Genomic DNA, 11,691 nt, shown 5'->3' with positions numbered 1-11,691 from the left:
CTGGGTCTTTGAGTTTTATTGGGAAGGACAGTCTTATTGTAGTGTAAGAGATTAGACCAGTAGGTCTATGCCTGCTAAATAAAAGTCATTACCTGGCTCCTCTGGAGAGGGTGGAGCCTCCTCAGAAGAGCTGGGCTGAGGAAAAAGCCTTTGTTCCCTCTCATTTCGTAAATGAGTGTCATTCTGCTCTGGGAACGCTGGGGGCTGGGGCCGTGTGGGCGCCAACCCCTGACATCAGCAGTGCGCTCACTTTGTGGTTGGCGCCTGGCCTTGCAGGACCCTTTGAGCCGCCCGCAACGGGGTTTCAGTCTCTCGCCGGCATGCACAGTGGGGAGGTAGCCGCAGGTCCACTTGTCAGACCGCCCGGCCCACGCGGGGACAGGAGTCCAGCCTCATCTGTTAGCCAGGCTGGCCAAGATGCCAATGAGATTGTCCAGCCCCAGTAAATAGCCATCCTCGCGGTTGCCCTCCTCCCAAGGCAGCCGGTGGTCCAGGATCTGGCCGTCGGGGAGGGGCGTGGTTTTGCCAAAGTCGATGAGCCACACACCAGCGCGATGGCAGTGATCGTGCACGAAGAGGAGTGAGCTGCCGATCACCTGCCGAGCCCCGCGCAGTCAGGCCACAGCCCTGTCCCTGAGAAGCCCCACCCTATTCCCACTCTAGGCCTCACAAATCCCAGACCTGAGCCTCGCGGCTTCTTACCTCATGCCTCCTAAAGAACTCGGAGACCTCCAGGGTGTCCCGGATCTGCTGCAAGCGGTTCAGATACCTCCTCTGGAGAGAGTAGACAAGAAGGGCAAATTAACAAACGCTAAGTGAGCCCCTGCTAACAATTAAGGCATAATGCACGTTCAGCCTGGTAGATACTGTTGTGAGGAGGGTACACGCCTCCCGCAGCGCGCACGGCCCAGAAGGGAAGGAACATAAAGCAGTCACAGCTCAGATATCACAGCGAGATAAAGGAGGTCCCATAAGCGAGAGCACTCGACGGTACGACCAGGGGCATCCCTTGATTTCAGGTTCCCCAACACCTCAGGGTTCTGGGATTCCGCCCTTACCAGCACTTCCTCATCTCCTTGCACAAACTCTTCAAAGACACGAATCACTTGCTCCCGGCTGCGCGTAGTCTTGAAGTCGGTGCTACAGGAGCCGTCCGCTTTCTGAAGGAGGTGGGACGGGAGTCAGCCTAGGGCAGCAGTACCTCCCGGGTCGTTGGCTGCTGGGGACAGCGAGACGGCCGCCAGAGGGCCTCTCGCGGTGGTGGCGATCACAGTGACGCGGCAGTTGGGGTATGGCAGGAGGAGACAACGAACTGGGAAGGATACCGTATGGTGGGGCTAGGAGGGAGGAAAGGCCAGGGCGGTGCAGAGCTAAACGAGCCTGCCCACCTTAATCCCCTCGATGCGGAAGCCTAGCGTGGTGCTAGAGCTAATGCCTTCTCGCCACTGCATGTAGCGCGGCTTGGTGACCGCGCGCTGCGCGTGCTCCTCCTCAGTAGGCGCCTCAGGGTCCACTGCCAGCATCTTCTTGTACATGTCCTTCCGCAGTTTCGGCCTCTCTCGGGCCTTGGTCAGTTCCTCCTCCAAGTAAGTCCTATGGGGGTGCAGGCCCCGACCCGGGAATGAGGGGGCGCACAGGGCACCTCATTGAGTGCTTGTTCTAGCCCCCAACCCCAACACGGTCCCCACCTCACTCAGTACCGCAGGGCACGCGTACCTGACGCCCATCTTGCAGTCAAGCACGCAGGGCCCGTCGAAGCCGTCGAGCAGGTCCTGCAACTGCAGGTAGCTTTCGCCGTCGCGCTCCACCACGCCGTGGAAGGTAGGCACGCAGCCGCGCAGCGCGTCCGCCATCAGCCGCGCCAGGCAGTAGCGCTCTGGCTCAGAGCAGCGCTTCAGGATCAGCCCGCTGGTGCCCGCCGCCTTAAAACTCCCTGCGGACAAATACCAGTTAGCCTGCTCAGCCCCTTCCTGTCCGGGTCACCTCCCCACCCCATGTGGGCGACCCAGCTAACCTGTGTGCCCCGCCAGCTGCACCCAGGAGTAACGCTTTTTGAAAGGGCTGATGACCGGCAGATTCACCATGGTCCGGATCTTCTGCCAGTGGCTTTTCTGAAAGCGACAAGGTCAGGGTCTGCGGGTCAGCGTTTCGGTAATGCATAAGCCCTCCTCTGAAACAGTCCCAGGGCAGGGCGCGGTGGCTCACGCCTGTAATCCCAAGGCTTTGGGAGGCTCAGGTGGGAGGATCCTTTGATTAAGCTCAGCAGCCTGAGGAAGAGCGTGACCATCTCTACTAAAAAAAAACTAGCCAGGTCTTGTGGCGGCTGCTTGTAGTCCCAGCTACTCCGGAGGCTGAGGCAGGAGGATTGCTTGAGCCCAGGAGTTATTGGTTGCAGTGAGCTATGATGGCACCACTGGATAACTGCACTCCAGCTTGGATGACAGAGTTAAGACCCTGTCTCTTTAAAAAATAGTAATAAGCTGGGCATAGTGGCTCACACCTGTAATCCTAGCACTCTGGGAGGCTGAGTATCCCTAGAGGTTAGGAGTTGGAGACCAGCCTGAACAAGAGCAAGACCCTACCTCTACTAAAAATAGACAAATTTGGGAGGCTGAGGCAAGAGAATTGCCTACATCCAAGAGCTGGAGGTTGCTGTGAGCTGTGATGTCACAGCACTTGACCCTCGACCCTACTGAGGGCGACAAAGTGAGACTCTGTCTCTAAAAAATAAATAAATAAATAAAAATTAAAAAATTATCCTGGTTCAGCACCTGTTTGGCTCAAGCAGCTAAGGTGCCAGCCACATACACCTGAGCTGGTGGGTTCGAATCCACCCCAGGCCACCCAACAACAATGAAGGCTGCAACCAAAAAATAGCCACGCGTTGTGGTGGGTGCCTGTAGGCCCAGCTACTTGGGAGGTAGAGGCAGGAGAATCGCTTGAGCCCAGGAGTTGGAGGTTGTTGTAAGCTGTGATGCCATGGCACTTGACCCAGGGCAACAGTTTGAAGCTCTGTCTCAAAAAAAAAAAAAAGGCTCGGTGCCTGTGGCTCAAGCGGCTAAGGCTCCAGCCACATACACCTGAGCTGGTGGGTTCGAATCCAGCCCGGGCCCGCCAAACAACAACGGCTGCAACCAAAAAATAGCTGGGTGTTGTGGTGGGCACCTGTAGTCCCAGCTGCTTGGGAGGCGGAGAAAGCTCAGGAGTTTGAGACCAGCTAAGCCAGAGCTAGACCTTATCTCTAAAAATAGGCGTTGTGGTGGGTGCCTGTAGCCCAGTTACTTGGGAGGCTGAGGCAAGAGAATTGCTTAAGCCCAAGAGTTTGAGGTTGCTGTGAGCAGTTATAACACAGGGCAAAAAAGTGAGACTCTGTCTAAAAGAAAGAAAGATTAGCTTGGCTTTGTGGAAGTCATCTGTGGTCTCAGCTACTGGGGAGACTGAGGTAGGAAGATTTCTTGAGCCCAGGAATTCGAGGTTGCTGTAAGCTAGGTTGAGGCCTGGACATGCTAACACTCTAGCCTGGGGCAACAGATTAAGACTGTCAAAAAAAAAAAAAAAAAGGCTCACAGGTAGCTAGGGCTATGGCTACTTGCATCTGAGCTGATGGATTATAACCCAGCTGGGCCTGCTGCACAACAATGACAACCACAACCAAAAAATAGCTGGAAAAAAAAGAAAAAAAAAAATAGCTGGGTGTTATGGCAGGTCCCTGTAGTCCCAGCTTGGGAAGCTGAGACAAGAAAATCACTTAAGCCCAAGAATTTGAGGTTGCTGTGAGCTGTGACCCCACGGCACTGTACTGAGGGAGGCATAGTGAGACTTTGTCTCCAAAAAAAGGCTGATTCTCCTGTCTACTGCAGGGAAATTCTGTAGGTCTAGCTAAGATGGGGCCAAAATTTTTGCATTTTTATTAGTGTCTAGGGATCTTCTGGGGACTGAGAAACAAACCTCTGTGCATCAGTTTTTTCATCTATAAAATGAGGAAATAACTACCTTTATGGACTGTTGTGATTAGTAAATGAGGCTTGAGTGTGACAGGCACTTAGCTCCCCAATCCCATTCCACGGCATGAACCATAAGCTGGACAATGGATCACTGGGACCTTGGTTCCTCTCATGTAGGGGGATAAACACATAGTTAACAAAGGTTCAGGATAGGGAGGCCAGCCTGGTATGATCTGGAGAAAGTATGGCTTGGGGCTCCCCAAGATCCTCTTGCTGTCCCTGGATTTGATGCACACCTCAGTAGTTGGCAAGGCCAAAGGCAGGTTTTGTTTTACTCTAGATCCAGAAACCTAAGCCCTAGAAAATAGGATGCACAGCTGAGGACCCATTATCTTAGACAAAACTGGGAGCAAAATATAGATTTATTTTCTCTTGTTCTGGTGTATCCCTTGCCTCATGACCATTGCACCCGGCCTTCACCTGATCCTGACAGCATCTCAAACTCAGAACCTTTGTCTTCTTACCTCAAACTCAGCTTTTTTTGTCTATTCTCTAAAGTACACAGGTTTGCTCACCCAGATAGTATGTCTGTTGCCTCCTCCTAGGGGGACTAACTTTTTAGAGGAATTATGCATGTGTGCCCCCACAGACTAGAACCCAGAAACCAGCTTCCTTGACAGGACAGAGTTCTAAGAGGGAGAAGGAGAACTGAGATGTCCTAAGTAGAGGAAGGCTGCTGACCATACAGCCCTTTCTCATGGGAAGCACAGGTGGGGAGTCAGCAGTTGATTCCAGTCCTGGTCCTGTCACTTTCTAGCTGAGTGAACCCAAACTTGAGTACTCTCATCTGTGTGGACCTGTTTCCTCTAGGAGGATGTAGCTGCTGCCATAACACAAGGCACAATTTACTGACTGCCTATTTCATGCCAGGCACTTTCTCACCTCCCATCAGATTGCACTGCTCCCACTTTCCTACTGAAGTCCTTACATGGCATGCTAGGGTGTGATCACATGTCCTATCCCTGCAGATCTGGGGGTGTAGCCAGAAGCAGCCCACTAGAAGCATGACATCACTTTCAAAACTCCTTTTTAAAATCGTTAAATATATACAAGGTTTGCATTCTGCTGCATAATAAATCCAAGTTTTATTATAAAACTCTCCACCTCAAATCCTCAAGTAAAATTCCAGGAAGATGATGTATGTACCATTATATTCAGAAGTACCATGTGATTCCCCTTCTTTCACATGCAGTTTGAGAACCATGATCACGATAAACACACACAGCAAGTGTATGAGGTGTATTATTACTCTGTTTTGCAAAAAGAAGTCAAGGTTCAGAAAAGTTAACATCCCCTCACTCTCTGCCTCCAGCCTCCCAATCTCTGACTAAAGCTCTCTTGCACCAGCAGGTTCCAAAGTTCATAGTACCACCCTACTTCCCTTTGGGGAGTCAATTGGGATAATCCATGAAAAAGTTTTGTACAAGGGCAGTGATTTTCAGTCATAAGTCTGGAATGGACATAGTAAGTCAGTCCATGAGTCAGAATGGACTTAGTAAGAGGATACATCTAGTTCCCCAATAGAAGAGGGAAGGAGCTTTTGTTTAGGTGGGGTGAGAGAACTGCATCATCCTTCCTTCTAAAATGATGCGAAAACAGTGAAGGGAGCTGGAAGGTGGAAGGTAGTCCTGGGGGAAGAGGATTGGATTGGTATCTGAATGCTACATTGACTTACTCCCAAGCTGAGGTAAAATGGGGACAGCACCTACTCTCCCCACCCAGGTTTTATGCATCTCATATGAGCCAACAGCAGTAGCAACTAAGGCTAGTTCTAGCCATCAGGTCATAAAGGGCTTTCTTATCTCATTGAGCTCAGGAGGTGGCTGTGGCAGGATTTAGCCCCATTCCCAGTGATGGATATGGTCAAGCATGGAAGGAATTGATGTGTCATGAAACTCAACTCACTGCCATCTTCCATCTTAGAGGATACCTCCCCCAGGGAACATAATGTATTTAAAAATGAATGTATCCAAAAAGGCTCCTGAAAAATAATTCTTTGGAGGGTGGGCGGGGATTCTGGCACATTAACAACAGCAGGGAAGATATTTTTGAGCAGGTGATACTTTTATTGTATAGAAATCAGAAAGCTTTTATTATGTTACAGGCTGAAAATCTAGCTGCCAAGGGGGCCCAAAGTCACAGCTTTTTCTCTGTGAAGGTGTTCTCTCTGGGAAACCAATACAGCCAGAGGATACCTGGGTGTCTTGGCCAAAAGCTAGGAGAGCTGACCATATGATAGTCTTTGAAGTCACAGGAGAACCCTCTAGTAATTCCTTACTCCTAGGGCTAAACAGGTCGTATCTCTCCTTGGGCAAGGCTTGGCCAGATACTGGCTTCAGACCCTCCTTTGTTTACACTCCATGTGGAAGTCCTGAGAACACCTACTTTTTATTTTATACAAGAAACTCATCATATTTCCTGCCAGAGCAGACCCTTTGCATCTTCGGTACTCACCCCTGCTGCTTGCTTCCACTCACCCAGTCTCTAGTTGAAGCTCTACCAGCCCAACACCCGCCCCATGTTCCAATTGCCCTATCAAACTAGCACTCCCTGTGGTGGTGGTGGTGGTGGTGGAGCAGTTTAAATTTATAAAATGATTTGCACTAAGATATAAGTGACCCACGACTTCACCTTCCCATGGGCATTTGCTTTTTAAAAAGGAAGTCTGTTAACCTAAATTCTGCTCTATAATTAGTGGAATGCGATGTGTGGGAATTCTGAGTCCAGGAGGGGATGTCATCCAAGTCTCCTTACCCAGCCCGGAGCACTGAGAAAAGCAAACCAGATGATCAGGAGCCAAACACCCTCTCTTCTGCTAGACCAATACCCAGCTATTGTTTCAGGAGACCGGCAAGGCCTTAGAGTCATGGGAGCTGCCCTTGGGGACAGGTCTCCTACTATTTTCCTGGGTTGTTCATGTTTCCCAGCTCACAGTTTCTCTTTCTACCAGAGGAAAGGCCCCTGTAAGAAGCAAGGCTGCCTGCCCAACTACCCTGTTCTGGGCAGGCTGTACAGCGCTCCTAGGAGGCGAAGGGGAAGATGTATGTCCTAGGCAGAGGTAGGCATGGCTTTTCCTAGCCTCCCTCTGCCTAGGCCCAAATGTAGGGTTGGTAGGGAGGGAGTCCTGGAGTTGGGTCTTATTACCATTCTCTCAGGTGCATCCTTCACAGTTGGCAGGACCGGCTCTGCTTCCTGCCAGGGGAAGCCCTAAAGGCGGCCTGGGTGGAGGGCTGTGTTGCTCTGGCACAGCCAGAGGCAAAGTCCGCTCCAGGCCCTTCCACGAGGACTCAGGCAGCCTCTGTCAACAGTCCCTGGCTTATCTGCCGCCGCCGTGGCTGTTTGCCTTCGGGGAGGCCCTGGCGGGCTGGGGGTTGGGAAGACCCAGGGCTGGAGCTGGAAAGGCCCTCAGTGGCCATCTGCACCAGCTCCCGGCGGCTCCGGAAGACAGTAGGGTCGGGTGGAAGAGGCGGACCGAAGACGCCCAGGACACAGCTGAGGCTGTCTTGACTTCAGCGGGGGTTGTCTACACTGCACTCAGGCTTGAGCCGCGGACCTCTTCCTCGCTTAGTCCCGCCCCCAGGCACTCCGCCAGGTCTCTGCGGGCGGAAGAGGGAAGCCGGGCGTGCCCGCGCCCTCAGCGCCCCCACTCGCAGCACCGCTAGCCTGCTCGCGCTTCTCAGCTGTCAGAGATTTGAGCGGGGGAGCAGCCCACCTAGTGCTAATGCTCAAGTTTTCCCGACGAAGAGTGGGAGGAGTTCTCTAGCTGCCGCACGTTCCACTGTCTTGGGAACCCCTCCGCGGCATCTGCCCCCCACATAAGCCACGGCTGCTCCAGAAATGATCGTGGGTCAGGGGTACCCTGACCAGTCGGGGCAGGAAAGAGGAAGGCCACAGGCTCAGGACCAAGCCTCTGCATCTTATCTATACCTGGAGGCGGGGAGCGGGGGTGTTCCTGTTTTCACTCTCCTCTCTCTTTCACTTTTTTCCCTTAGAGATAGAGTCTCACTTTGTCGCCCTCAGTAGAGTACCGTAGCGTCACAGCTCACAGCAACCTCTAACTCCCGGGCTTAGGCGATTCTCTTGCCTCAGCCTCCCCAGTAGCTGGGACTACAGGAGCCCGCCATAATCATTCTCCCCTCTTGTGTCAAAACCCACCGCCCACGGGGTAATGTAAATCTCAGGGGAGTCAGAGTTAACGGAGCCACAGCAAGTTGATACAACGTCTCCTTCGCCTTGTCCAATCCGAGTGTGAGGCGAGAGCGCGGGCGCTCTCCCCGCAGCGGCTCTCACCCCGGTCGTCCCGACCCAGGCTACCGGACAGGCTTGGAGATACCAGAGGCCGCAGGGTGCCCCCCGCCTCTCTCTTTGCTTCAGGGACACTTGCGTAACGTGGATCTAGAGCAAGTCCTTAGCGCTGACCGAGGGCAGTTATTTAAGGTATTTGGCCTCGGTTAAAACGAGGGGGACAGGAAGGCTGTCCTGGGAGCCTACATCCATAAGTGCGGGGCGCCTGGAATGACTTCACCGCATCCTGGCCTGGGTTTTCTGAGGTACAACTCTTGCCTTAGAACATCCAGGCTACCAGAGACAGACTAGCAGGCTGATTATGCCCCCTTTTAGTCTCAGTTTACCTTCTCCCTGGCTACGCTTAGGAGCAGCAAGCCAGGGAGACTGTCGGGGTGGGAGGCTGCACTAGGTGGGCTGCGTCCTGCTCCCTGCCAGAGCTCCTAGTCCTGCGCCCCCTCCCTTTCCTGCATCCACGCCTCGTGCGGGCGCCGGGAGCAGACGGCAGGCAGCGGCTCCCGAGCAGAGCCTGGAGCTCCTCTCCACTCCCACTCAGGAGAGGGAAACCGTGGCAACGGCGGGGGTGGGGCCGCGGCACTGGAGAGGGGGCGGGGAGCGAGGGAAACACTCCTTTGCCCCTCTCTCTCTGAGGGTTCACCGGGCAAGGCTGAGCCCCTCGATTCCTCCAGTCGTACCTCACAGCCTCCAAGGTACGCTCCCCCAGCTTCTCCTGGTCCTGGTGGCTGGTAGTGTACTCTTCACCCTCCTTTGAGGACCCAGGGTTCGGGCCGCGACCCGCTTACGAAGCTGGGGCGGGAGGGGCAATTGCCAAGGAGAGAGATCGGCCTGGTGCCTCCCTGCGACCCCTATGTTTCTTTTAAACAGTAAGAACCTGACCCTTCGCGGGGATACCGTGGGACAGGAGTCGGTCCTCCGAGAGCTCCAGGCCTGGTCCCCAGTGCACAGCCCCCGCGCCAGGCGCTGGCCCCGCCCCCGCGGCCCATACCTGACCCACGTCCTCGCCCGCTTCCAGCTGCACATTGCCGCGACTCCTGCTCTCGCTGTCGCTCAGCAGGTCATCCTCCGAGTCCTCGAGTAACGACGAGGAACCAGTGGAGGAGAGCGACGAGGTGGAAAGGCGGCGAGGTTGTTGCAGGTGCAACGAGCCCACTGCCGGGAGACAGTCACCCTCGGGCTCAGGCGGCCCAGGGCTGGGCGGGGGTACGTCGGGCTCCTCGGCTGTCACCGTCAGCTGCGGGATCACTGGGGCTGGGGGAGCCCGCGGGAGCCCGTTAGGGACTTTCCCCCCACGCCGCTTGGCCCCGCGGGCCCGGGGGTCCCCTGCAGCGGCTGCAGCAGCGACCGCGGCACAGCGCGCCTCGAAGAGCAGGCGCAGCTCCCCGACACTCCGGCGCGGGGCCCGCTCCAGCCCGGGGCTGCAGGGCCCTGCGCCCCCCGGCCGTGCCATGCCCGTCGGGCCCCCAGGCAGGGTCATTTCCCTGCACTGGCGCAGCAGCTAAGCCCACCAGCCCGCGGCGCCGCGGGTGCTGGAGTCGCTAGGCGCCCGCGGCTTGAGACTGCCCCGGGGCGGAGCCTGCGTGGTTGCCCGCCTCGGCCCCGCCTAGGCCGCGCCCCCCGCCCACTTCTTTCACTTTCAGAGAAAGCGCGGGCCTCCAAGGGACCTTGCCCTGCAGGGGAGGCTCTCAGTTGCTCCTTGGGGTGGCAGGAAAGTCCAGACTCCTTAGGCACAAAATCTGGGCCTGGCCCTGGCTGCCTGTCCTAGCCCGCCCTAGAGAAAGTGGGCGGGGCCGCTCCGCCCCGGGGGTTTACTGCCTTCCAGAGTTTGTGAGCTGGGAAGGATTCCTCCAAACGGCTCCAAAGGCCCAGTCCCCGCAGGGGAAGAACTGGTCCTGCTCTTGCTCTCCCATCCTGCCCCTCGGGCTCCTTTTTTCAGCGTTCCATCCGTCTCCCGCAGAGGCTTCCGAGTCTCGGGGCTTTTGTCAGGTCGGGGCCCCTTAGCGCAGAGTTCAAGGCCACTGGTCTCCCAAAGAAACCCCAGCCCAGGGCGTGCCACCAAATGGAAACAGTCCCAGGGACTAGCCCAGCACCCCCCGCCCCCGCTCCCAGCTCCCTACTTCCCGGCGGGCAGAGAACAAGGTCAGGGGGAAGGGCCTGGATCTCTCCACGTGTCCCAATGGAGCCCTAGGCAGCATCCCTGATACTCGCCGGCCGGGCCGGTACTGAGCCCTCCTTCCTCCTCGTCACTCTTTGGAGCTTGGGGCTTGGAATGTGCTGTGTGGCTTTAAGCAAGTAATTTCTCCTCCCTGAACTGGTGATTCTCCTTTGCAGGGTTGTTGTTCACACAGGATTGTTATGAGAATAAAATAAAATGAGAGCTATTAAAGCTCTAAAGCATTAGAATGGCTTTTAGTGTGGTAGTATTCTAGAAATAGCCAGCCTTAGCCGGGCGTTGTGGCGGGCGCCTGTAGTCCCAGCTGCTTGGGAGGCTGAGGCAAGAGAATCGCTCTAAGCCCAAGAGTAGAGATTGCTGTGAGCCGTGTGATGCCACGGCACTCTACCGAGGGCAGTACAGTAAGACTCTGTCTCTACAAAAAAAATAAAAAGAAAGAAAAGACAAGGAAACTGAACACAGCCCAGGAGTCAGGGGACCTAACCAGGACACAATGGCTTTTCCATAATTCCCTGGTTGAGTTACTTATCCTCTTTAATGTGAGTTGAGGCAGTCCTTGGGGGTGCAATTGCCCCCACTCCCCCAGTGGGTTGCCCAGAGGGGTTCCTCACTCCTGGCATTTTTGGTAAGACAGGAAATATTGACTTCTGCTCAAAGCAGCCTTGTATCCCATTTGACCACCAACATGTAAAGTGGCAGAAGATCCATACAGCCATTAAGTATTTCATACACTGAAAAGCACTTTGCAGTGTATATTTCTCAGCTTCATGGTCACAACTCTGTGGGTCAGGTGAGTTCTTCCTAATTTTACAAATGAACTCAGAAGTGTAAAGTCGGGGCGGCGCCTGTGGCTCAGTCGATAAGGCGCCGGCCCCATATACGGAGGGTGGCGGGTTCAAACCCGCCCCGGCTGAATTGCAACCAAAAAATAGCTGGGCGTTTGGCGGGCGCCTGTAGCCCCAGCTACTCGGGAGGCTGACGCAAGAGAATCACTTAAGCCCAGGAGTTGGAGGTTGCTGTGAGCTGTGTGATGCCACGGCACTCTACCGAGGGCCATAAAGTGAGACTCTGTCTCTACAAAAAAAAAAAAAAAAACAAGTGTAAAGTCCACTGCCCAAAATCACGGAGTGTGGTGGACCTCAGGCTGGCTATTTCTTTCTTTTTTTTTTTTTTTTTGTAGAGACAGAGTCTCACCTTATCGCCCTTGGTAGA

At 54.7% G+C, this 11,691-nt stretch overlaps 1 protein-coding gene across 1 annotated transcript; it reads right to left on the bottom strand.

The window, feature by feature from the left end:
• Positions 1-4: 4 nt before the first annotated feature.
• ITPKA (inositol-trisphosphate 3-kinase A) lies at positions 5-9,856 on the bottom strand. The gene is made up of 7 exons (XM_053595879.1): positions 9,295-9,856; positions 2,015-2,111; positions 1,717-1,933; positions 1,389-1,593; positions 1,059-1,160; positions 703-774; positions 5-596 (listed from the first exon to the last, which is right to left on the bottom strand). Exons 1-7 carry the CDS (start codon positions 9,781-9,783, stop codon positions 393-395), a joined length of 1,386 nt encoding a protein of 461 aa, XP_053451854.1. The 5' UTR covers positions 9,784-9,856; the 3' UTR covers positions 5-392.
• Between the last annotated feature and the right edge of the window lie 1,835 nt (positions 9,857-11,691).

The sequence above is a fragment of the Nycticebus coucang genome, chromosome 6 (genome assembly GCF_027406575.1).
Source record: "Nycticebus coucang isolate mNycCou1 chromosome 6, mNycCou1.pri, whole genome shotgun sequence".
NCBI classification, from domain to species: domain Eukaryota; kingdom Metazoa; phylum Chordata; class Mammalia; order Primates; family Lorisidae; genus Nycticebus; species Nycticebus coucang.
The sequence above is the reverse complement of the archived record's forward strand: the minus strand, read 5'-3'. Positions and strand labels throughout refer to the sequence as shown.